The following is a 27,569-nucleotide window of genomic DNA, read 5'->3' as shown; positions in this document are numbered from 1 at the left end:
ACTATGAGTATAGAGATTACTTTAAAAAATTAAAAATAAAATTCCAAGAACGTGGCTCTCTTCCTGATCCTGTGACTACAAAATTCACCAAGGAGGACAGGAAAAGGGGAGTATTTTGATGTATATTAATTCAGATTATTAACCCTACATTTAAACACAAGCATGTTTTTATCACCTAAGAACACATAACTTAATTTTAAATCCAATGCTTTATAAGAGCTGTCCAGGTTCTTAGTGACCAAAAGTTTTTCCCATCTAACATGAATACATCCTACCATTTCAAATAAATTAAGTATTCCAAGAAAGTCTCCACATAGTTGCAGGCTGTTAAGACAAAATACATAAAATATCAAATACAATTAAACATAGAAGGGACACACAGGGGCAGCCCCAGTGGTGCAGCGGGTTGGCGCTGCCTGCAGCCTGGGGTGTGATCCTGGAGACCCGGGATGGAGTCCCACATTGGGCTTCCTGCCAGGATCGAGTCCCACATCGGGCTTCCTGCGTGGAGCCTGCTTCTCCCTCTGCCTGTATCCCTGCCTCGCTCTCTGTGTGTCTATGAGTAAATAAATAAAATCTTTAAAAAAAAAAAAAAAAAAAAAAAGGAAGGGACACACAGGAAATGCAAACAAGGACCAAAAGGTAACAATGCACTTCAAAATTATGAGATAAAATTGGGCCTTCATTAGTTCTGCACCAATGAGAGTTAGCGAAAAGCACTTAGTTCACAATCTTATCAAAGTCACTGCAATGAATGTTTTCTTGATTTTCTGCTTTAAGCCATAGAAAGCATTAATACAATGAGGTATAATACAATGAGTTTAATAAACCCAGAGCCCTTCATCCAACGAGTTATCCTCTGCTCTCTAGCCCTTCACCCTTCATCTTAATTATTCTCCTAACCACATTTTATTAGATTCGCTTTAGACTACTACAGCAGGTCTTAATCATACCAACTACTCCAGCTCCTGCTCGATAATTAATCTTTCTAAAATGCAATTTTGCAAGTTAATTCGCATCACATGAGTACGAACTCAGCTCAACACCAGCAGGTGCTATGCTGCTGGATGGTACAATTAAGCAAAAAGGAAAAATAAAGACCCTGCGGCTCAACTCTTACGCCTAACTTGAATTTAGACCTAAATAGAAATCGGTCCTGCATGCTTCTGAAATGCTCCATTTGGATTCGAACGACTCTCTACGTTGTTAAGTAGTTAAGAATCAAGTTGCAGTATCTGAGATTTTTTGTGTAATCTCCCATTTTCACATTTTTAGAATTACAGTTGCATGCACTAACTCAAGAGGAAAATACATTAAGCTCATTTACTGCCTCTTAATTTCAAGACAAATCCAAACGGAAGCTAACAAAAGCCTTTACAAGCACCACCAGCCTTTCTTTCTTGAATCGAGGAGAGTTTTATTACAACAAACGGCATCACAAATCATACTTAGATAATTTAAGGAGAGGAAAAATGAAAGTAAAACAGATTGGCTACTTTTGCAACTATAGCTTCAGGAAGAAAAAAAAAAACTGCCTACTAAATACAGATATTTACTAAATCGGCCTGGTCTCAAGGGCACCAGACCATGGACAAACTACTTCTCTCTGCCCCAGCGTCTCCTACAGAGCAGAACACCAATGCCAGCTCCCCACAGGGTGGTGGCATCTCTTAAAGCTCATGTCAGCACAGTAGCAATATTACCTTTTCCTTTTCTAATCTGAACCCATATGAAAACCCATCTTCTGTTCCAAACTGCAGTGCTCTGCAGCACCCCTCCGCCTGCCTTCACAAAGGTTTCTGATGAGGGTTATGACAATCTCCCATGGAGAAGGAATAACCACTAATGATGAACCAGAAGTTCTGACAGTTAGTATGCAGTTTTTAAAACTGATTTCAAATAGACTAATTCCTATTTCCCTTATTAAGGTGTATGAGCAAACCTAGTCTCAATGTCTCATCTCTGGTCCTATCATTTCCATGCCGTAACACCCTGGACTTCCAACAGGATACGGTCATAGACGGTACCAACTTCAAAATAGAAAATAGAAAGACCCTTGGAATAGTGTCAAAGCCATGCACTTTCTAAAACAAGTTAGCTTCTAAACTCCAATACAATATATCTTTCATATGGAGATACAATGCTTTAATGTATAATTGTGAGCTTCTGAAAACTAGAAGCCACATAAAAGATACAAAGTCCTGTGTTGGCACAGAAGCAGTATGGGGGAGCGACGGGGAGAGAATGTAGTTTTTTTTTTTATTTATTTATGATAGTCAGAGAGAGAGAGAAAGAGAGGCAAAGACATAGGCAGAGAGAGAAGCAGGCTCCATGCACCAGGAGCCCGACGTGGGATTCGATCCCGGGTCTCCAGGATCATGCCCTGGGCCAAAGGCAGGCGCTAAACCGCTGTGCCACCCAGGATTCCTGAGAGAATGTAGTTCTATGTACATTTGTCAAACCTGCTTTTCTGTTGGGGATCACCACTGGCAACATCTCAGAGTATGTACACCTCCCCTGGTCTGTGCTGCTCCCTGAATGGAAGTCCCTTGCACCACCATCCCTCCCCCTTTCTCCTTTTGCTCCAGTTATTTTCCCCTTTTTAGAAAATCTTCCCCCACCTCTTCAATCAAAGGAAATTCTCTGGGGCGCCTGGGTGACAGTCGGTTAAGCATCTGCCTTCAGCTCAGGTCATGATCCCAGAATCCTGGGATTGAGCCTCACACCAGGCTCCCTGCTCAATAGGGAGCCTACTTCTCTCTGCTTCCTGCTTGTGCTCTCGTTCATTATCTGGGCTCCCTGCTCAGTGTGGAGTCTGCTTCTCTGTTTGTGCTCTCATTCATTATCTGGCTCTCAAAAAAAGGGGGGACCATTCTCTGTACCCTCCAAAGCCCAAAGGCTACTTCTAAGGAGCCCAGAAATGATCTCCCCACCCCCACAGTTTCAACAACCCTGACTTCATTCGGGCTTCGAGGACCAAGTCTTCCTCATCCAGAGTCCCCCTCTGGTCCGATGCCCCACACTGCCTGGCACAACACATGGTGCAGGTCCACACATCGGCCGTTATCTCCCACTATGAGCCATATGCGCAGTAAGTGTTGGAGTTGGACCACTCTGTTCTTCCACGTCTCCGTAGTCAAGTCAGTGGCATAAACCTAACGAACAGAAAGAACCATGAAGCGGGACACTTGGGTTCACAGCATGGAGTCTGGATCCATACTGCCTGGGTTTGAAGCCCAGCTCCACCATTTTCTTTGTGACATTGGACCAGTTCTAAGCTGCTGATCTCAGGGGCAGTTTCCCTGTCCGTAAAACGGGGATAACACCGCTTACCCCTTCCAAAATTGTGAGGCTCAAACGTGTCAATGAGCAGCACTTAGAATGGGTATCTGAGAACAAGTACTTGCATGAGTGACTGTGTCAAGTGCAGGAAAGGCTACATCATGGACTCCTGTGCGTGAACTTCTGTACATCCCCTAAGAGCCAAAAGTGCCAATTATCCTGTTGGTGAAATCATGGTTGAATCAACTCCAGGAGAGAATTTTGCTCAATTTAGCTGTTAACTAGGCTCTCTTCTTACCCTATTTCTCATACAAATTTGTCCAAGTTGTATCTAAATTTCATGCCACCTATATCCCCCTCGTGTTCTGATGACCTATTGCAGTCACCCTAGATAATACAGATGGATCCTGTATTTCCCAAAATGCCAAAACTAAAGAGGGATAGCTACTGGGGGTGGGGGGTGGGGGGAAGGGAAAGGAGACACAGTCAACTGAAGGCATTCAAGATTAACTGTCCTCATGCTAATCTTACTTTGTGAACCTTGTCTTAAATAATTCTGATCTTGTGTGACAATTAATCAAATCATTGCCCTCCATTACATTTTTGATAGAAATCTATTTCCAGAAGCCATTTTCTCCTTTGTATAATTTAATAGAGGGCTTTAATGTAGCTACAGTAATTTCATCTAGATTTGACTGTTAATACCATTCCAGTCTTGAAGTGTTCATATCTAAGCTTAAAGTCTAACCTAAGGTTTCACAGTCTAGTAAGAAAACAAAACCTGAAAATAAAGGGTTTGTCATGGAAATTCTGACAGGAGGACAGCGAAGCCTTAATTCTGTCACCAAGAAATGTTTCCATGCTTCCCTTAATGGCATCATTCTTTCCTCTAATATAAATCCAGGCTTTGTAAGTACCAAAAAAGTTTCCATTTGGCTCTGAAATATGTTTTCTGCAGAACTGTTTGAATGTGAACCTCTGCTCCACCCAACCAGCCTGGTAGGTTCTTCAGCACATTCACTGCTAAGAAGGGGGTAAGATCCTGTGCTTCATGGGGTGCCCTGGGGATGAAAGTGTGTAAAATGCGAGCACTCCCACATATCTAGCATCTTGTAGCATTTAACATTTGTCCTTTCTTTCCTCAGACTAAGATCTTTAAAGCAACTAATGAAATTCTAACAGTTCCACTCGGGCACTTCATTGTCACGTTCGTCCATCCCTTCTCACACATCAAGGCACAGAAACCTTTCAGGTACACCAAGTTTAAAAATATCAGAATCAGTAAAGTTGAGCTACTACTCCCTCTGGAGCATGACAGTCTCGTTTAAGCTATTAGCCACTTCAAAGGAAACTAGAACATTTAAAAGGACTGTACCAAGTACACGTAGTGGAGCAGGTTTTAATTTTTTACCTTGAACCCAAAACCTTTCCCTGCTCCAGCTGGGGCCCATAGTAGTGCTCTCGTTTTATTTGTGGAAATAAGATCTATTATGGATGCCTACATACTTCTCTCAATACAGGAGGTACAGTAAGTGGTTCAGCATTAGGCTTAGCATTGCGTAGAACTTCTACAAATGAGTATTTTCTGTCCTCTATTTTGAATATATATGCTTAGCTTTAAAAAATATTTTAAGTTCTCTAAAGATCTATCCTAGTTGACATAACTGAACTATAAACTAGGTTAAAAAAAAATAGTATGCAGGCAGAAGTCACTGATCCTTCTGGTTATGGACATTCATATCATATCTCTCCTTTTATATAATCACACACCCAACAAATATTTATATAGCGTCTACCAAGCGCCAGGCACTGCATTAAACCCAGGAGACAGAAATAAGAGTCAGTCCTTGTTCTCAAAGCTGGCAGAGGAGACAAATGATTATAGGGTGAAGGTTCCTATGATAGAGATCCAGAATAGCAAGGAGGATGGAAAAGGTCTGAGCTAAACTCCACGCTAAGACTCACAGTCAAGTAGGTGTTATCGGGACACACACACACACACACACACACAAAGACACTTTCTGGGAAACTACAACTTATTTTCAATGACTGAAGCATGGAGAGAAAGAAAGCATCCTTAGATGAGTCTGAAAAAGCAAAACAAGCTTAAAATATCCTAAGGAGCTGAGTTTAATCCTGCTAGGCAAGCTCTGCAATGAATTCTACTTTGAAAAAATACTTTCATGGAAAACGAGTGAGCAAGTTAAGGGTTAATAAGCCTAAAAACTTAAGTTTGAATAACATTATCTAGGAGAGTAAAACACTCAGGGGAGTAAGTCATTTCATCATAAAATTAAAGAAGAAACTTCAAGGTCAGATTCATCTGCAAAAAGAAATATTAGGGTTTCTACTGCCTATGAGGATGAATAACCACTCCATATGCTACTGCATTGGATTCTGGTGGGGAGCATGTGAGTAAAACAGAATACTTGTGCTTAATGCACTAAGTGAAAGTGGCAATTCAGAAAGCCATTAATCAGAAATCATTTCCGAACAAGTATATAGCACCAAATGGGAATACCCGACAGTTTTGTCCGTGCGTCCCTACATTTTCTAACAAGTATTAACATTTTTGTGGAGGAAAACGGCGTTCGAAAGACAAGCAGTTCTAACTGCCCATCTCTATCATGCTTTTCTAGGTTTTATATCTTCCTGACAATTTCATCTTCGAAGCTGAAATAATGCTTTGATTGCACCTCAGTGCAAAACCGCCAAAATTTCAAGTTACACTCTTCATGGATCAGCATTCCCAGAATTGTATCAGTGACCCTGGGAGCTCACTTATAGTTAACCTAGTTTCCAATCTGAGGAGTAGCCAAGGAGAAACAGGGTGTGAGGTGCTGCCCCCAGGTCTGAAGATGGAAAAATCATGGTGGCAACTTTAAAGATCAGTGGATTGGTGCTAAGCGTTTAGGAGTGGCTAATCCAGTATACGGGAAGGACTAATCTGTTAAGGACCATCAACTTCAGCCCAATTTGGACTTCAGCCCCCTTCTATCTCCTGGCACTTGGTATCCACAGTGCTTGGTTCCCAGCATTCCATAAGCTATGGTAAGAACTAGACCTCCTCCTCTGAAAAGCTGCCAACTCCATCCCTTCACTATTAAAGGTCATCCTCCCTTAAATTGGCCTGGTCTTCTGGAATTCCTTTGCTTGTACAGCCAAGATGTAGAGGGCGGGGGAACTTTCTTCTTTCCTCAAACATCAACTTTCATTCTTACAGAAGGGATAAGAAACACCATCCCACTCAGGCGAGCTGATGGAAAGATCTACCCTAAAACAGGACTCTAAAATCAAAGGTCAAAAGCCAAGGGAAACATTCTTAATTCCTAACTACTGAGAAATAGCTTCAAGTTGGAGTCACAGGTGAAGTACAATATTTGGTGTATGCTTAGAGAAACAGCTCCAGGTTCAGAACAGTATACCAAGAGCACATAAATGTGCATTCCCTGCAGATTCCTCAAACATCCAGGGTTGATCATCAACAGTGTAGATTGTTGACCACGGTCATTGGTGGGGATGGATTCTGATGCAGTCTCTTTAGGGCATCTTGATCAAAAAACCTGGGTTAGTTGTTCATTGATTTGTGATATTAAATGACAGAAAAAGCAGAAAAGATATGCCAAGATGAATCAGATGTAACAGGCTATGTAAGCAATTGTTTAGCCCATCAAATAAGCAGGTCATGTTCGGAGAGGCTGTTTCTATCACTGAAATTTGAGAAGTATGTTGGTCTTGCTGAGGGGAAAAAAAAAGTTGGCTTGTTCCCTTTTCCAGTTGTCAAAGTAATAGATAAGACCTTTTTGGCTACACTGCCCCAGAGGAAGACAACATTTGAGCAGCATGGTAGATGGCTCTGCTGTTCCAGGACAACAGCTTTTGGAAGCAGCCAGTGCCTGACACTACCAATAGGAGACAGACCTTCCAGGTCAGAATTTCAACTTCAGACATACCTTTCTCCCTCTCCTTAGCAGGTAGGGAAGCAGAGGGAATAGGGGGTGAGCAAGGACCTGCTCTGCGCTAGCCTTCCAGGATGAAATCTATACAGAGTAGATGGAGCATACCAGGAGAATAAGCTACACCATTAAAAAAAAAACAAAAAAAAAAAATCAAGATGCCATCAAGAGCATTTCAGATCTACAAAAGGGACAAGCTCATCTTCATCTCTAAGAATCTTAATTGCAATGGCTTCTCAATCTACTGTGCACTCTTCATTCTCGCCAGTATTTATTGCCCTTGATTTCACTATTTCAGGCAGTGGGATCCTCCTGTGTGATCTGCCCAGGTAATACCACTTTTTTAGGGCTGTACACCTGGATTGCAATCTAAAGGGCACAGGGTCCATGAAGTACAAGTTGCAACAATCCAAGATATCATCAGAAATTCCTGCTTCCATTCAGATTGCATCTTGGGGATGGGAAGAAGTAGGGGAGGGAAATCTTTATACGCTTTAAAAAGGCTTTCTAAATAGCACAGATTAGACACCCAGTTTTAAAGAACTACAAGTCACATCTTCAGTCTTCCAGTTCTTAACGTTTACTAAGTGAAATGATGACTTTTAAAGTTATCTTACTTCACCAATAGGTGACTCATTTGGAGCATATATGCCTCTCTAAAGTCTACTTAGCTACAGATATTGTATCTACTGACCAAAGTGACATACTAGGAAGTAGAATATGCTGCCTCCATCAGGTGAGAAAACTGATATGGAATAAGTCTCAAACCCAGCTGCCATCTTCAGATGGTATGTCACCAAAGGCACAGGATGAGGAGGAGTTATTCTCTTGAATGGGACTCTATCAAACAGAGCAGGAAAGATTTTAAGTTAGAGAACATTAAGAGAAAACAAGCATATTCTAACTCAAATGTATTCTAAAATGGTCAGATGTTAGGGACACCCAAGTGGCTCACCAGGTTAACTGACTGACTCTGGTCTCAACCAGTCTTGATCTCAGAGTTGTGAGTTCAAGCCCTGCATTGGGCTCCATGCAATAATAAAAAAGGTCAGATGTAGATTCCTTTTGAGAATGCCAAAACCAAAGCGTTAAACAACTTTGCGCAGTTAAAAAGCACTATCCTGAGCTAACATCCAGAAGTTATAAGAGAACTAGCATAGGCCTACTCGAAGTGAAATATAAAGGACACATATTAAACAAAATGTGACAAATAGCACATGACAGGTTGTTATTGAAATAGTTGGAATTAAAATTTGTAGATGCAGTACAGAAACTACTGTAAGGAGACCTATGGTTTACTTCTTTCAGGAACAGTTCATAAAGCACATAGTCACTGCTCTGTTTTGTCTAGTTTGTAAAAACTAAATTTTGAGTATTAAAGGCAATTCACAGAATACAAAATGCTAAAACAAGTTTGAAAAATGTTAAACCCTGACCAGATGAAAATCAGGGGTGGGGGTGGGTGGCAGGGAGGCCTCTTCACTACCAGAACAAAAATATGAAAGACCTGTATTCTCCAATACTGATAAGAATGAAAGGAAAGGGGGACACTTGATACTGAAAATGTAAATTGTAACTTTCTGAGAACTTAGCTGTCCTCATTAAAATGTAAGACGTACACACATGTTCTAGGTCTCTTAGAAATACCAGTGTCCAAGGATATTGTTGGCAGCAACACTGGACCAGTAAGAAATTAGAGAAATGGATGAATAAATTTGGTACACGCATACATGGGACTACTAAACCAGTTGGGACAAATGTTTTGACGGGGAAGGATACTCGCCATATACCGCAGGGGAGGAGGGTGGGCAGCAAATGGCAGAAGGATTTAAAAATTTGATCTCTTAAAAGCTGTGAGTATCTTAAAAAGAACTTATCCCTAAGGGAGAGAAGAGAAGGCATAGAATTTCGCTTCTTTCTTTATGGGAGTTATGCTGACATAAGACTATTAATCTACTAATCCACTCAAAAAAAATATCCATACAGCCTGGGGGTGGAGCGGGGTGGGGAAACCATGCAGGTCCCCCTTTTGTCCCCCCTAATATGGCTACTGTGATTTCACAAAATCGACTTAAACAAGCAGGTCTAAAAGGGACCAACTGCATCCTGAAATCTTAGTATGCAAAAAAATAAATAAATAAAATAGCTTAACACCTTTTTCAACAAGTATTCTTAGGTTCCTGTAGCTTCCCACACAAATATTACAACAAACAGTATATGCAAATCACAGTAGCCTGGAACCACACTTTTCACATTTAAGTTTTTTTTTTTTTTTTATAATTTTTTTTTTTTTTTTTTTAATTTATGATAGTCAGAGAGAGAGAGAGGCAGAGACATAGGCAGAGGGAGAAGCAGGCCCCATGCACCGGGAGCCCGATGTGGGACTCGATCCTGGGTCTCCAGGATCGCGCCCTGGGCCAAAGGCAGGCGCCAAACCGCTGCGCCACCCAGGGATCCCACTTTTCACATTTAAAAGTCACTTTTCAAGTGAGACCCAAAGGTTGCCTAATGTAAGTTCAGTGCTGCAACTGAGAAATGTAAAGAGCTCCACCTTCCTTTCATCTTTTATAAAGAGGGATGCACACACCCTTCTCTTTATTCTTTAAAGGAATATCCCTTCATTTCCCAACGTACCTCTCAGTGATTTATTGAATAGGGGTTTGAAGCACATCATGAGGGTAGAGTATTAATTACACGATAAAGTATCTGCATGAACATTAGATTTAGAAAGCTATGTAAGAAATTCATGAGTTTGAAGAACTTTAAAAGCCAACTCACTAGCACAATTTTAGAGTCCTAGGTACACAGGATCTCCCTAATGTGCTTACTATTAAGCAGCATTACAATAATATTTTCCAGGCTGAATGCACACTTTCCACTTGCCCTAATAAACCGATGCCCAGATGGGAAACGTAACCAGAACTAAATAAACATAGATAACAAGAGAACTGGAAGGTGGGCTATGAGCCTGGGATGCCTTCGCGAGCTACAAAGTATTACGTTTCAACAAATAGGACAGAGTATAAAAAATGAGGTACTTGACCAGCGCAAAATGGGACTACAGATCAGAGGTGGAGATAGATGGTATTTGGAGTGCAATCCATCAGTAGTACATCTTCGGTCACAATAACACTAAAGGAAAAAAAAAAAAAAAAAAACGTGGTTCCTAGCACAGCAACGCATTATAACCTAGGTAACTAAGATGTGCTAATTTTGTTCTGAGCAATCAGTAATCAAAAACAGAATTACCAGAGTGATGCATGGCCCAAGATTAGTTACAATGAGTCCAACCCAATACATAGGTAAGAGATAAAGAACAAAAACGAGCAAGAACAAGAAAAGCCACATGAATACAAAGTGATTCCATTTCTTTTCCTCAACACCCACACAAAGACAGCAGTTTCTGACAAGAATGTTCTTGGCAAAAAAATAAAGTTACAGGAAGGGTTTTTTTTTTTTTTTTCAATGAGAAAAACGGCAGCTCTATATGCAGATTACTAGGCAATACAATTTTTTTTTTTTAACAGCCCAAATTTACAGACCTCATTTCAAAAATATCTAATTTTTTTTTTTTTTTGGATCACAAAGAAATGACTGGAAATACTGTTGGTGTTTGGAATGTTTATTTCATATTGTACTTGAAAATAAAATCCAACGTGACAGCTTACCTTGGCACTGGAAGCCTTGTTTCCCAAACCCCCTGAAAAACAGAAACAACAAAGTATCTTAACATATTTTGTGTTGTATACCATATTTAAGCCAGTTATGAGACAAAGTATTCCACAGAACTAAAGGTTTGTACATGAACACCAATGATTTGATAGGAAACCATGTCTACATAGAGTATTGAATAAATTCAACTTTGGGGGTGGGGGAACCCACTTCTGTATGGCCTCCAAAGGCAGAATTATTTCAACATTTTAAGGTTCTTTCCAATTTACACTTTGTGAACCATACTTAAATTTCCAGACAAGAGCAGGACTACGATATTCAGAGTTGAACTATAGTGGTCAACAAATGAAGACTATGATTGAAGTGCTTTAATTTTATCCCTAAAGAAAGTGGAAAATCCTTTTTCTCCCCTAAACACAACTAAAAAGCATCTTCATTTGTTATGTATGTACTTAAAATAGGTGTCTAGAAACTGCCACAATGTACCACTCCACATTAAGTTCTGGTTCAAAAAGGAGCCAGATTTCACAAAATATTTTGTTGTTGTTGTTGCATTGGAAGTTATGATCTAATTTTTTAGAGCATCAGTAGTATTCCAAGCAAATACAGAGGCTATTTTGTTCTTGTAAATTACTTTGGCAGATTTACTCTGAGCAGAGAGTCCTACCACGGACATTACATTGTAAACACTGCTTCAACTAGGATGAACTGCATTAAAAGTCTTAGTCATAATCTCCTGCTTTACACAGCATTTTAAGTTGACAAAGCACTTCATAGATCTTTATATGTAACTTAGTCATCTCCCAGACATTTAAAGTATCAGCTCTTAATATTTAAAACAAACTCCTAGATTAAGGCCCTGTAGAAACAATGAAAAACAACTGAAGTTAATACCACTGGCTAGATAACCCTAGTGAATATTTTCTTGGAGCTTCCAAGTAGTTTCTAGGTTAGGTGGAGAAGTGTTACAGGAATTACTCAGGGAGGAAGCGGACAGGGAGACCTTATTTTCCGCTTCACATTACACCTGGTGACCTCAAGGGCCACAGCAGTTCACCAGGGGCTAATCCTTTAGGGCAACAGACAGTGGAAAGACATCAGCTTGCCTGGGTATGTATGCCGCAAGTCCCTTTCCTAATTCACCTACTTCCCTCAGAAGTAGTCAGCAGTCTCAGTGCTTTTATGGGATCCCTCAAATTGGCAGGAGAGCCTGAAGAACTCTCCTTGACTAGATGCAGTAACCTCCCGCTCTGACGCTCTAAGTACTTTTTAGATAGCCGTATCTACAGTTACTCGCTCCTTAGAGCACAACTGCTTCATACGCTGAGTACATAGTAGAAATCATTCATAGAGGTGGCTGTGCTTTTCCTAAAAGTACTTTTGAGATTTCTAAGGAAAGGGAAAAGCCCCTTATTAGCACTGCTATGTGTAGGAACTCTCCCTTAGAGATGCTTTCCCCCAGGTGTGATGGATTCAGATAGCCATCCATAAAGGAAAAGTATCTTAGTAGCACATCTGTAGGGCCTGTAGAGGGGATTTCCTCCAGCCGTGATAGGTTCGGATAATGCCATCCATAAAAGAAGAGTTAAGCACCTTATCAGCACAACTGCAGGACTCCTGATTCTTCCCCCTACCCCCACCCCCACCCCAGGATGATGAATTCAGACGCCATCCGTTGAGGAAAAAGTGTCTTATTAGCACCACGTTTGTGGAATCCACCCTTCAAGCTGCTCTCCCCCCAGGTGTGATGGATTCACACAGCCATCTCTAAGTGCTGCCTAGGGCTCCAACAAGATACGTGCCACACGGAGACTTACTGCCACCCCAGTGCAACCCCGACTTGGAGAGACAGGAGTTCAGGAACCCTTGCAATAGCTCCGACTTGGGGCGCTTTCTACCTACATTCCTGAACAGGAGATAGAAAAAGGCTGGATTCCTACCATCCTGGGGGGCGGGGGGGGGGATTTGCTCACTGCCCAAACCGGAGCACCTGGGGTTCCCTCAACTTCGGCCTCCTAAACTTTGGGGGGGGGGGGGGGCGGTGTCTTGGAGGGAGGGAGGGTTGTCAAGGTTTTGAGAGTCCGTAAAAGCCATAAACTCTCACCAGAAAGAGGTATATACACAGCTCCGCCCAGCATCACAGGGCTCAGAGACCCCCCCACCGGGGGGGGGGGGGGGGGCGCGTCCCTTTTCTCCGTCTCCTCCAAACCCCTGCGCCCACCAGCGAACACCGGCGTTCCCTGGAAACTCCGCGCCCGGACTCGGACACCTTAACGGTGGTTTCCTTAACTAGGGCCTCTGTCCTCATCCCCCGGGCTGCGGGTCTAATCTCGTGTTGACAGGGTCTATTTTAAATGAGTCCCTCTGCCCTTCAGCCCTTTGCCTGCCCGGTTTTACCTCCCCCTCCCCCTCCGCAAGCTCGCAACAGTTTGCTGCTGCCTCTCCCCGGGCTCACCCTCCAAAGTCCAGTCCCCCCGGTGCCCAGCAGGTACAAGCCACGGTAGGCAAGGACCCAGGGGTCCAGGGGAGCCCAGGCCCGCGGGGAAACACGCGCGCCCGCAAGCGCCCGGACCGGCTCGCCAGCAGCTCGGACCGCGCAGCGCAGCCGCCGCCGCTCCCCGGTTCCTCCGGGAAACTCTGCCCTTGGCTTCTCCCGTTCGCTCTCCCCTTTGCTCACAGCCAGCGAGCGGCGGGAGCGCCCGGGAGACCCGGGGTGGGGTGGGGGGGGGCGGTGTGACCCGGCGGCCACCCCCCCGGGAGTCCCGCCCGCGAGTGTCCCCGGCGCGGGTTGGGACTCGGCCGGCTCCCCAAGTTCCCCGAGTGGGCGCGCCCCGAGCGAGGGTCCCCGGCACGGCGCGCACCTACCAGATGAAGTCGGTGCAGTGGCTGCAGAAGGTGGGCTGCTTGAAGAAGCGGGCGATGAATTTGTGGTCCTTCACCTCGTGCACGTTCTTCTGCCTCAGCGCCCCTTTGCGGGCGAAGCGGTTGGCCACGTCCTGAGACGCCGTGGAGTCGTTGGCCGGGAAAACGTCAGCCATGGTCCCCCCAACCACCTCTGGCCTCGGCCGGGGAGCGGGGGCGGGCGGGGGCGGGGCGGGGCGGCGGGCGACCCCGGGCTGGGCGGCGGCGGCAGCGGCGGCGGCCGCGGAGAGTCGGGCCGGAGCGGGCGCGGGAGCCGGAGCCGGAGCCGCTCGCGGGCTGGCGGGCTGGCGGGCTGGCCCCACGCGCACTGACAGCCGGGCGCCCGGCGCTCGCGCTTCCTACTCTCGGCGGCAGGGGCGGCCCGGAGCGGCGCCGCCCACCGCGCATGCCCGGAACGCCGGAGCGCGCGGGGGAGGGCGGGAGCGCGCGCGGGGGGGCCGGGAGCGCGCGGGGGAGGGCGGGAGAGCGGAGGGAGCGCGCGCGGGGGAGGGCGGGAGCGCGGAGGGAGCGCGCGCGGGGGGAGGGCGGGAGCGCGGAGGGAGCGCGCGCGGGGGGAGGGCGGGAGCGCGGAGGGAGCGCGCGCGGGGGGGCCGGGAGCGCGGAGGGAGCGCGCGGGGGAGGGCGGGAGCGCGGAGGGAGCGCGCGGGGGAGGGCGGGAGCGCGGAGGGAGCGCGCGCGGAGGGTCCGGGAGCGCGCGGGGGGGCGGGAGCGCGCGCGGAGGGTCCGGGAGCGCGCGGGGGAGGGCGGGAGCGCGGAGGGAGCGCGCGCGGGGGGAGCGCGGAGGGAGCGCGCGGGGGGGCCGGGAGCGCGCGGGCGCCTCCGCCGTCTGCTCGCAGCCCCGGGAGGGGGCGCGGCGGCCGGCCCGGGCCCGCCCGAGTTAGGGAGCGGAGGAGGACGCCGGGAGGGGCGGGCCGCTCTCCGCCGCCTCTTTCCCCTCGCCTTCCCTCCGCCCCTTCTTCCGCTCCTCCGGCTCTGTCCGCTGCGCTCCCCGGCTCCCTCCCAGCTCGTCCCTTCCCCTCCTGGCTCCCGGCCCCCCTCGCCCCGAGCGAGAAGTCCGACTCCCCGCGCCGCCCTCCGTCCCACCTGCTCGGACGCTCGCCCTTCCCCACCTTGCAGGACCCGTGGGCGCTCCTGGGCGCGATGCCCAAGCCCTATGCGCGCGCGCACACACACACCCCACCCCCCCAAAAAAATACTGCTTATGTATAACAGGAGCAAGAGCGTGTTTGTAAACCATCGCACACGGTCTCTACCACGTGCCTCTAACTGTGGAGCTGTTCTCCACCTGCACCTCGCAGAGACCTCTGAGGGGCACGTGGGATGGTTGGACGGACTTGTCCGAGCCTTCCATCCCGTTACTCGTTGGCTACCACAGTTACAACGGTGATTATCAGCCTTTCTTGATTTTACAAGTCCGGAACCTTAATTTAGAAATCATTTTGCAGCCTAAACTAATTACTGCGATACTGGCAGGTGCAGAGTGCAGCCAGAACACTTGTAAATTACCAAGTAAAACTGTTTGTGAAAGGATAGCTGGCATGGATCGGCGAAGGACGCACGTGGGGATGGACCAACTCAGCACTTGCTGAATATTTATTAGTTCTGCCCCGAGGATGCTAAAGTGCATAAGGGAAGCAACCATCCGCCAGCATCTCACGATTGTTTTACGATTGTCTTACCTCGTCGTCGGATGCACAAAACAAGGGCTGAAAGGACGTCAAGAAAAAGAACAGGTTGTTTAATCCTGCGAGAAGTTGGGGGGTGGGGGGGGGGAATAAAAGGAAAACAGTTTAAAGATATATGCCTTTTTAGGGCATATCACAAAGATCACATAGGCTACCATCTTTTAAGATTGCCTAATTGAACGCTTGATTCTAGAAATGGCCTTTATGTTTTAGCAAGTGTAAGCTATTGACTAGGCGTTAGTGGAGCCCGTTTACAATCTCTTGAGCCAATGTTGTTGGTGCGTAAAGAGACTGCACATGCTTGATACTCTGGTCAGAAATCTCACCAGCTCACCGGTCCCAGCAGCCGCTCTAGGCCAAGGAGGCAAAGAAGGAAGAGGGGAGGGAAGGAATGAAAAGCAGGGCATGTTGGGAAAATAGATCAAATTCTTGACAAAACATTAAGCACCCCAAGCCATGGTTGTTTATTATTATTTAATAATCGTAAATCTAATAAAGCGCAGTACAATGAAACACCCAATTCTTTCCTCTTTCCTCATAACCATCTTAAGAGTGGTCCTCACACATCTTATGAAGACATTCTATTTCCCCCGAAGCTTTGACATAATGAGGGAAGAAAAACCTGGATTGCCGAATCTCTAAGCAAAGTAACAGGGAAGATGAGCTAAGTACTGAATGGGCCTTGGCAGTAGCCTGGTCATCTCCCAGGTGTGGAGTGGAGTGACTGTTCTCAGCAATGGGTAAACCAGATGGAGACGATAGATCTCTTTTCTTTCAGGTTGTGGCTCTGTTTTAATGCCTTGGTTATTACTGTTGTTCCTTGTGGGAATACAGAACATAATGAGAAGTTAGTTGACTGATAAGTGGCTAAGCTTCCGTGGTCATTTGCCTACGGCTTAGCACAGTTGTGGGGGCTGGGGGTGGAGATGCACCTGAAGCGGGATTCCCAAGCAGTACGACCCTGCCCCCGGCAAGGACTAATGGCAATGTGGGCCGCAGTTTGTCCCTGTAGCCCACCTGAGAAGTTTCCTTGGCAGCACTGAGTGGGACGGGATTGCAGAAAGGAGGAGAGGGAGTGGTCAGCCAGTCCGGGGCATTACTAATTATTTTAGAGTCAGCTGCTTCAAGGGCAAGATGTAGGAGGGAATGGTGGACTGAATATAGAGTTTGTCAGGACCCTCCTCTGTGAGCCCTGCCTTTCAGAAGTAAGCCTGAGACTCTTCAGAGAGGTGTTGCTTAGACCAGCAGGACCCAGAGGCTGGTGGCTGGGATCGAACAAAGTCAGGCCACTAAAATGATGATTCCAAACCAGAGTGGTTTACTTAAAAGCCAATAATCTTTACAATGCAACCTAAAACTTGTTGCTCTGTTTTTTTCAAAGGGGCCAGGCCATTATTATTATTTGACTAAACCTCTCTCCGCCTCTCCCTTCAGGGCCAGGCCTTCTGTACCCTTTCTATGATTTTTACATCATTAAAAAAATCTAGGAACTGGCTTTCAACAGGGTAGTTTAGAGTGGGAGGGAGCTTCAAGGCAACTGAGCAGAGAGAGGGATTGCTGGCAATGACCAGCTCCAGGTCCATTTGCACAAACTGAGCAATAAGAAATGGTTATGTATCTATATAAAGCTTGATTCTGAGAATCATAGTAACCGAGATAATTTAAAGATAAATTTAAAGACTCATGTTTTGCTCTCTGCACTTAATCCAAGGTTTAGGAGAGCTGAGATGCCTGGTGAAAAGTATAATTACTTACTCAGTGTTTAGAGTTGGGGTGAAGGGCAGGTCTCATGAAATGGGGAGAGGCTGTGGCTGTATAAGTTAGGGAGAAGGATAATATTTCATAGGGATCGGCGGGTCAGAAGCCCCAGTCAGAAGTTGATACAAGGGCTGCCAGGTATGGTTGTATAAGCGGAAGGAGGAAGAAATACCTTTTACTGTGTCCTCTCTTTTAATTCAGAAAATCTGTTCCTAGTTTAAGAAAAATGGTGATTTTTTGAAAGGCCTGGAAACAACACCATAAGTTTCTAATTAGATGTATTAAAAGACGTCTGTGGGGATCCCTGGGTGGCGCAGCGGTTTAGCGCCTGCCTTGGGCCCAGGGCACGATCCTGGAGACCCGGGATTGAGTCCCACGTCAGGCTCCCGGTGCATGGAGCCTGCTTCTCTCTCTCTCTCTGTGTGACTATCATAAATAAATAAAAATTTTAAAAAAGAAGTCTGTAATCTCATAAATGGAAGAAGCAGGATGTAAAACGGTATTCAACGATTCTATTTTTTATTTCATTTTTTAAAGATTTTGTTATTTATTTGAGGTGAGGAGGGGCGGAGGGAGAAGGAGAGACTCCCAAGCAAACCCTACACCAAGCACAGAGCCCCACACGGGACTTGATCTCACAACCCTGAGATCAGGACCTGAACAAAATCAAGAGTCGGATGCTCGATGGCCTGAGCCACCCAGGTGCCCCAGGATCCCATTTTTTTTAATGTCCGTACATGTATGTACACTTACATCTATATGCACATAAGTATGCTTGTGAATGCATGCACATACACATATATAAAGGCGCATACAGCAAAATGTTCATTTAAATGACTATCTCCAATCGCTTCTCAGCCTTTTGGCTAAGATCAAGTGTAAATGACTATCTCTATATGGTGGGAATATGGATACTTTTCTGCCCTGGAACAGAGGCCTTTGGCCTAGGACTCATATTTTGAAAGGGCATCAGAAGCCATAATTTTCTAATGTTTTCCTCTAATCAAAAAGGCATTGACTATTTTAAGCACGGCAAGATTCATTGGCAGACTTTTGTTGTTGCATGGAGTAGAAACCTTACCAATGTGAATGTAACATATCTGAAAAGTCTGTTTTAAACCATTGGCCCTCACCTCTTCCTTAGCCCTAATCCACAGTGGGGAGTCGATCCTGAGTAGACTGACTGCCTAAGGAAGCTTCTTGGTGTCCAGTGTTTCACCTTTGCCCTCAAAATGTTTTCTCTCCACTTCCAGTTTTCTACAGTAACCATAGCACAAATCACATGGGGTTCGACCACAGCCCCAGCACTTACCGGTTTGTATAACTTGAACAAATTAACTTCTCCAAGTCTCTAGCTCTCCTTCTAAAAATGGAGCTATTCTTAACTAAGGATTTTCTTAAGAATTGAACCAGTTGGTGAGTACAAGTGTTTAGTCAAATCTAAAGTCTCATGTAAAAAACCAAGGTAGGATGGTCCTTCTTGGCTTTACCAAGTCTGCACTTTGGGGAAAGAGAGTTGAGAGCTCTCTTGTTCTAAGCCAGTTCTTCCTCCAAAACTGACAGATGTATTTCCTTCCACTCCCAGTGACTATGAGATGATGCATGGAAGGAGAAGAAAACGTATCTTATAGTTCACACTGCAAACATACACCGTTGCCCCCTCCCTCACCTTTAAGTTGCTTTTCAGCAAAGGTCATAGTGCCCAGATTCTTTGAAAATGCTGGTTGCAAGACAACCCAATTCACTGAAATTCACTGAAATTCACAATTTCAATTCACTACTAATTGAAATGGGAGTGGGTACTTAAGAGTTATCTCGCTTTCCCACAGCTGGGGGGAAAAAATTATCTACCCACCTAAGTGTGAAAATGAACCCATGAATCTAGCACCCAGATTCAACAATTATCAGTTCATGATGAATCCTGTTTCAGCCATTCCCTATCTCATATCTTTATCTCTAGATAATAAAACGTTGAGTCAAAGTAAAACATACCAAAACATCCATACTGAGAGGAAACTTTTAGGGCGATGGCCTTGTTCATTATTTGTTGGTTCCCTGGGTGTTCCTATATCAAAACTCACCAAATTATACACTTTAAATTTGTGTAGAGTTTATTGTGAATCATTTATGCCTTAACAAAACTCTTGAAGCTTTAAAGGCTAAATAGCTAAGAACACTAAAATAAATAGACAAGCCAGAAGAAAATGGAGTAGAAAAACCAGTTGGCCCTCCCACATGGCATTGGGCTGCTCTTCCCCGGGGAGCTAAAACAAGCCCAGTCTGTCAGATAGAGGACAGTCCCGTTTTTGTCCATTCCAGTACTCACTGAGCTCCAACTCTTTGGCAAACACTTTGCTACACTCAGGAATACAAAATAAAGAAGATATGCCCCCTGCCCTCAGGGAGCTCAGTGTCCTTCTGCGGCAGCCCAAAAGGAGAGAGCTTCAGCCCTGAAGTGGAATATCTTATAAAGAAGCTCGATCCAACAAGCAAAAGGAAGTGAAGTTAAAATGAAAAGAATGTCATTTATCTTTCAAGTCCCTCAAAGGGAAGTAAACAAAACGCAATTCATAACCAACCCCCAACCAGACTTTACGACCCCTCTTACACTCATGGTGACCTCCCATATTCTCAGTAGCCTCCTCAGATATGCCCTCACCCCCCAATAATAGTTGCTCCCTTACCCACAGCTAGATCAGCTTTTAATTCCTCTCTTTGTCTTTGTTATTTCTTGTACCCTTTATATATTTATTTTTGGACAAAACCTCTCTCGACCTCTCCCTTCAGGGCCAGGCCTTCTGTACCCTTTCTATGATTTTTACATCATTAAAAAAAATCTAGGAACTGGCTTTCAACAGGGTAGTTTAGAGTGGGAGGGAGCTTCAAGGTAACTGAGCAGAGAGAGGGATTACTGGTAATGACCAGCTCCAGGTCCATTTGCACAACAATGAAGGCTAGGTCCTGGAATATTAATATATTGTACTGTATGTTTGCTATACATTGCTACAGTGGTGGGCACAACAGATATAGTACCTGCCTCTGTGTAATTTACATTCTCTTTGTGCTTTGAGTGAGAGAAGGAAGTTTGGGGACACTTCTCCCTGACAAAATTTAACTCCTCACATATGCTCACTTCTATTTTTATGACAGCCATCATTTAATGCATAACTACCTTCAAAACTTTGATCTCGTTTTAGTTTGGATGTTTTATGCTGTACACAGTACACAGTAATGGAGTAAAAATAGCACCCCTCCTACCAATTGGCATAGGGCAAAGATTCAAGCAGAAGTTGGAGAAGCATCTCAAAAGGTATGTCCATTAAAGTTTGTACAGGTGGATCAGTAAGTGGAGTAGAAGCCAGTCTCTCCTGGGGTGAATCTTTCACAAGATTCAGTGCAGTGGTGACAGCCTGGTTCTCTCAAATGCACACTTACTACCTTTTTTTTTTTTTTTTTTTTTTACAAACTCTACAATTTGTAATTGTATCTGTGTTGGCATGGCCTTGGAACTAGAACGGTGACTCCACCCAAAGCCTTGGAATCTATTCAAATGTCATTCCACTTTCTATACAAAGTGCAGCTCTAACAAGTAGGAAGAATAAGGAAAGTATTTAGAAACAAAATTTATAGGGGCGCCTGGATGGCTCAAGTCAGTTAAGTGGTTGCCTTCAGCTCAGGTCATGATCCCAAGGTCCTGGGATCCAGTCCTGCACCATGTTCCCTGCTCAGTGGGGAGCCTGCTTCTCCCTCTCCCTCTGTTGTTCTCCCTGCTTGTGTTCTCTTTGTCAAATAAATAAATAAAGTCTCTAAAAAAAATTATTTACAAATACTGATCGGGCATGGATAACATGCTTGGGCACTGTTTCAGATAATGGGGATGAAGTAAGGACAGAACAGACAGTTTCAGTGGAAAGATAGAAGAAAAAAATAGAAACAGAAGGATGAGATTATACAATACTCCTGCAAACAGGAGTGAAAGAAGTGGAGGAGGGTGGTCAATGAGCTATAAGTATAGTTGATAGGTGTTGGGGAAGAAGAAATTTTCCTCTGGTCACTTGGGTTCAAAGTTTAGAGCATGTGATTTAAATTGACAAAAGACAGATTAACAGGAGAAAAGACCCAAGTTTATTCATGTACCTATGCAGAGGCACACAGGAAAATGTTATTCAAAGGGGTCATTAGAATATGGGGCTTCAAAGTCTTAATAGGGGCAGAAAGGCCACTTATGCAAAAAATAACCTTTAGGAAGGATAAAAGGGCCTTTAGGAGAATGGATGGGAAATACGGTATTTTTGTGACAGTATCTGTTTAGGTGATTTCTTATCCCTGTGACTTCATCTTCATGGATAAAAGTTATGAAACTCCCAAGGAGAGGATTTGTGACAGTTGAGTTCTTTTGGAAGGCTCTGTTTCTAGGCAGATAAGGAGAATGGAGTTTGTGGCAGAGCGGTTCTGAAAAAAGGGCTCAACTCTATAGGCAGTCATGAGAAAAGTCATCCTTGGTGTCATAGTTGTGGATTTCACTCACTTTTGGAATGTCTGGCAACAGACTAGCTAAGTGAGAAGGGAATCTTACATTGCAGGTACAGTATAAATGTCTTCTATTCAGAGGGCAAATGTTCTTTACCCCAAGGGGATCTAGACTCACCTGGATAGATGATAAAATACATTAAACCTGCAACATTTGGGGCCACCTGAGTAGCCCAGTCAGTTGAATGTCTGACTCTTGATTTTGGCTTACGTTGTGATCTCAGAGTTGTGACATGAGTCCAGTGTCAGGTTCTGTACTCAGTAGGGGAGTCTGCTTGAGATTCCCTGTTTCCCTCTCCCCCTCCCCCCCAACTTACTCTCTCTCTCTCAAATCAATAAATAAATCTTAAAAAACCTGCAGCATTTGTATTATCGAGTTGATCTTAGTAACAAACTGTATACTTATATTTGAGAGAACTTGACATATGAGGGCTTTTGACAGATTTACTTTGTGATTCTAATTTAAAATGTGCAACTGAGTAATGGATTTAGACTGTGATTTTAAGTTGAAATCATACTGCCTTTATCAGCAGCAGTAAAACATTTAAGGGAATTTTAACATTCATCAATTTTATAAGTTTAATCCCTTTGTTTTATAAAACTTAAATGGTAAGTCTTAAAGAGGAACCTGTGTTTGCCAGATGATTGGTTCTTTTTCTATGGTTTGTTAGGGTTTCCTTCAAGCATCTCTAAAGTGATTTGTAAATAAAAGAGTAAGATATTATAAATTGAACTTAAAAGCTTAAGGAGGAACTAATTTTTAAAACTATGACATTAGTAAATTCAACATAAAGGTTAATGATATGTTCTGAGTGTTTTTCTGAGCAAAGGAGTGACAAAAGTGACCCTCAGGGACACAAAAACCCATGTTGACAGTGTTACATTACAAAATTCAACCAAGTCTAATTTGAAGATCTAATCAGCTTTATCATTTTTTTAAAGACTTTATTTATTTATTCATGAGAGATACAGAGAGGCAGAGACATAGGCAGAGGGAGAAGCAGGCTCCCCACAGGGAGCCTGATGCGGGACTCAATCCCAGGACCCCAGGATCGCAACCTGAGCCAAAGACACTCAACCACAGAGCCACCTTATACTCAGTTTTATGTGGAGATTTTTATATTCTGCCCTTTTACAAGGGTCTAGGAACAGTGGGAACCCTAAGTTTCATAGCTGGGGTACTGGGTGCATAGACATTTTGAAGGGTGCATGAGTTCCTTTCCCCCAAAAATATCAAACATATATTGAAAGGGGATTGGACTAAAAGTTGTCAAATTTAGATTTGTTACCTTTGAAACTTGGCACTTCCCTTAGAGCTTGGGTGTCAGGGATCAAAAAATGATTTGAACTAAATATATATATATATATATATATATATATATATATATATATATATATATGTATATATATATGGAGAAATGAAGAGATCTCAATATATATATTTCTATATATATAGATATATTTTATATATATTTCTCCATATAGATATAGATATAGATATCTATATGGAGAAATGAAGGTCTAACATTGAAAAAGAATCTGGCCTACAAATTGCTCCATAGCCTTAGAAAACAATGTTGGTGGAATTTCAAAGGAGTGAATTAATCTAACACAGAAAGCATACCCTTTGATGCCAGCTGTTCTCATACAGAAACAGTGACATTCAGGGAAGATCTGCTGAGGCACAGTCAGACAATGGCATTCCCTTGCCCATTTGACCAATGAAATATAAATGCTATATTTACAAACACTGTCTCTAATAAATACCTGTAGTTAACACTACATCATTTAGCTCTCTATAGCTAACCTAAACAGACTTGGTAACTTATAAAGTTTAGCAAGAGAGAAATGACTATAAAAAAAAATCACTTAACATTTATTGGGGCCATAATGATATCCCAGGAACTATTTTAAGCTTTTTAAAAAAAGATTTTATTTCTTTATTAGAGAGAGAGAATGAGCGGGGGGGTAGGGGCAGAGGGAAAAGCTGGCTCTCTGTGGAGCAGGGAGCCCTATGTGGGACTCAGTCCCAGGATACTGGGATCATGACCTGAGCCGAAGGCAGACACAGCCACAGAGCCACCCAGGCACCTCTATTTTAAGCCTTTCAGGCAAGTGTTAGCTTATTCAACCTCACATCATAGGAGTTGGTATTAATATTTTCCCCCCTTAACCTATGAGGAGTAAAGGAGTGCTGAGACAGGAAGAGGTGAATGTACATAGCCAATATCATACAACTAGGAATTAGTAGAGCTGAGAGATTTGAATCCTGGCAGCTGGAGCCACAGCCTGTATCCTAAACCCATCCACTCACCTGTCCACCATATACAATGATGGTGCTGGTGACATCAGCATTTTGCATGTCAACTCCATGTCTTGACAAGAGGAATTCTCCCAAGTTGGTTCTCTCAGGGGTAGCACAGGATTTTTATTTTATTTTTTTTCCAGTTTAGGAAATCTTTTGGTGAGGAACTAAAGCTACGGCTGACAGAATGTAAATATTGAAAGAGTCGGAGAGAAGCCAGTCTTCCATCTAGTGGTGTGAGAATGATTTGTAGCAGTTGAACACAGAGCTTCCTTAACATAGCTCAAAGGAGGAACAAACAGGCAAAACAAATATTTCAACCCCTCCATCGGAGTCACCACCTCTTTTGTTGGGGTATTTTCCTTTGACACATGTGTAATTTACCTCAGAGCGATGGGACTCAGCAAAGATGGTGCAAACGAACACAAACTCCAATGCTTGATACTTCTTGATTCTTCTGCAACTATGGCGACCTTAACCTAGGCGCCTAGGCAGCTGAGAATCATTAATAAAGAATTATTTGGTTTTGCAAGCTGAGAACTAAAGACATGAATACATTTTGGGGATGGTGAGCTCTCCTGGGTTTGTCATAGCCTGTGCTTTCCATCATGCACCTGGAAGGATGTTGTTTGCTGTTGTTTGCAATCATGTAGCGTATGGATAGAATATGGTAAAGAAAGGTGACATTATGGAGACTATCAAAGCAGGATAGCAACAAATGAGGAATGGTTTGTGGCTTTTATTGCTTTTCTTCTGCAGTTTCTTAAACTCATACTAGCAAAGTCACTAAAAATGATAAAGATGTCTTAAACTCAAGAGAATCTCCAGTCCTACAAAGGAGACTCAAAACAGATACACGTAGTTTTATACCATAGATGTGAGTAAAGTGTAGCAAATGAACTCTGCTACTGCTCTAAGGAGTTAGATGTCTGACCATCATGACAAAAATACCTCTACAAAGAGTGTCTGTTGGACTTTGGGTGAATAAAGGTAACCAGGCAGGCCTTGGGCATGTCACTGGCATGGTCAAGTTTGTCTCCATTTCCTTCTTTCCTGACTCAGCAGTGTTAGAACCTCCCCTCACCTACCAAGTAGTTCCTGTCTTCCTGTGCCCTGTCTTCTCTGTCTTTGTCCCCGTAGCCCTCTGAGCTCCTCCCCAGCATACTGGGATAATTATCCTTTCCTCTTTAGTCTCCCCACCAGCAAGCTTTATAAAATCCTTTCTTTTACCTTCCCACTTTCTGGCCTAGCATCTAGCACATTCCAGCTCCATGCATTCCATATCCAATAAATATTCCTGGAGTGCCCACTGTGTTTAAGCACCAGAGATACAGCAGTTACTAAAATAAAGTCCCTCTTCTGATGGAGCTTCCATTCTCATGCCCTAGGCTGAACTGAACCATTAGAACCCCAAATACAACCTGGCCCCACCCTTCTCACTTTGACCCAAGCGATTCGTCTCTAACTTCCTCAGTTGATCTTATTTGCATTTTTAATCTTTTTTGTCCATCTGTGGGTTGTCTTTCTGGCTTTTTTAGATAAATTTGCATGATCAGGAAAATAGGAGTGGTCTTCTGGACTCTCTCATTCTAGATTTGATAGGGGCCATGGAAGTACATCCTACTTTTGGTGCCTATGAAATGGAAAATCATCAGAAGGAGAGGCTAATCAACCTCTCCCTCTTTCTCCAGTCTTTTACTCCCTGTCTCTGCCAGGAGGCTGATTCCTGGGGAGCATCTGGTTTCTGAAGGATGTTGTCCAATCTCTACCTTTTTTGTGCCCAAGGATGTAGACTCTAAAACCTGTCCTTCCTATCAGAGCCACAGATGGTTTTGCTGCCCTCCTGCCCTGTCCTGTTCTCTCCTGAACCCTTATTGCTCTTCCTCCATCCTGCTGCCTCATCCTCTCATGTCCCTCTAATCTCAAATGTACCCAGTTGCCTCAGGGATGGCCCTCTTGTGCCCTATTATCTCAAGCACGGTAGGCAAAGTCCATGGCCTGTAGCTTGTGATGCTACTCAAACAAATTGCTGGGTCCTCGGAATCAGAAATGAAAGCTAAGGTTCCAGGGCACCTGGGTGGCTCAGTGGTTGAGTGTCTGCCTTCGGCTCAGGTTGTGATTCCAGGGTCCTGGGATTGAGTCCCGTGTCAGGCTCCCTACATGGAGCCTGTTTCTCTCCCTGCCTGTGTCTCTTGGGAATAAATAAACAAAATCTTAAAAAAAAAAAAAAGAAGAAGAAGAAGAAGAAGCAGCTAAGGTTCCTATCTTCAAGGAGCTCAGGGTCAACTTGAACTTGTTTTATCCAATGACTGATGATCTTTGAAAAATGCTCTGACTTTACTTCTAACGGGTCATCCACAACAACGACCTTTTACACTTGAATTTTATGTTCTTCTGATTCCCAACTCAAATGATTAGTCATCTTTAGACACATACTAGGGTAAATATGAAGAGCTCTTATCTGAAGAAGTTCTTTATGGAATAAAAAAAAGGAGTTAGTAAGAAATTCATTCACAATGCATATAATTTATCCTTTCATAAAGTTGAATTTTCACACATAAGGTCTCCTACAAAAGTATAACCATACCCATTTCTACCCACCCCCAGTGTCTAAAAAATGTTAAATTATTGGACTGAACTATCAAACACCAACAAGTATTTTTTAAAAGAGTCCTGGTGGTTCAGTTGGTTTAAATGTCCGACTCTTTTTTAAATTTATTTTTAAAAGATTTTATTTATTCATGAGAGAGCGGCAGAGACACAGGCAGAGGGAGAAGCAGAGTCCATACAGGAAGCCCAACATGGGACTTGATCCTGGGTCTTCAGGATCCCGGGTCTCCAGGATCACGGCCTGGGCTAAAGGCAGCGCTAAACTGCTGAGCCCCCCGGGCTGCCCTAAATGTCTGACTCTTGATTTCAGCTCAGGTCATGATCTCAGGGTTGTAAGATCGAGCCCCGCCTCAGGCTCCACATTCATTCAACGTGGAGTCCACTTGGATCGTCTTTCTCCCTCTCCTTCTGCCCTTCCCCCTGCTCATTCTCTCTCTCACTCTCAAATAAATAAACAAAATCTTAAAAACAAATAAAAAGAGTCCTTTGGCAGTATAAAATGGCCTAACAATCACCAGTTTGCCTCCTGCTGCTTCATGTAGAGAAATAAATAAATATGTGTATTTTAAGGAAGGGTGTGCAGATTATGGAGAGAGCCTCTCTTGTCGCTCTTTCTTTTTTTTTTATATATATTTTTTTAATTTTTATTTATTTATGATAGTCACACACAGATAGAGAGAGAGAGAGGCAGAGACACAGGCAGAGGGAGAAGCAGGCTCCTCCATGCACTGGGAGCCCGATGTGGGATTCGATCCTGGGTCTCCAGGATCGCGCCCTGGGCCAAAGGCAGGCGCCAAACCGCTGCGCCACCCAGGGATCCCTTGTTGCTCTTTCTTGATGCTACAGTCG

General features: G+C 44.0%; 1 protein-coding gene across 1 annotated transcript in view; it reads right to left on the bottom strand.

The window, feature by feature from the left end:
* The window catches only part of PRKCA (protein kinase C alpha), a 395,469-nt gene extending 381,467 nt beyond the window's left edge, over positions 1 to 14,002 (bottom strand). Inside the window, exons 1-2 of the mRNA XM_072781076.1 lie at positions 13,776 to 14,002; positions 10,907 to 10,938 (exon numbers count right to left, since the gene is read on the bottom strand). Coding sequence (XP_072637177.1) covers positions 10,907 to 10,938; positions 13,776 to 13,948 — 205 coding nt within the window. The 5' untranslated portion in view covers positions 13,949 to 14,002. The remainder of the gene's footprint in view (positions 1 to 10,906; positions 10,939 to 13,775) is intronic.
* Positions 14,003 to 27,569: the final 13,567 nt, after the last annotated feature.

This window comes from Canis lupus, chromosome 16 (genome assembly GCF_048164855.1).
Source record: "Canis lupus baileyi chromosome 16, mCanLup2.hap1, whole genome shotgun sequence".
Classification (NCBI taxonomy): domain Eukaryota; kingdom Metazoa; phylum Chordata; class Mammalia; order Carnivora; family Canidae; genus Canis; species Canis lupus.
This window is presented reverse-complemented; position numbering and strand designations above follow the sequence as displayed.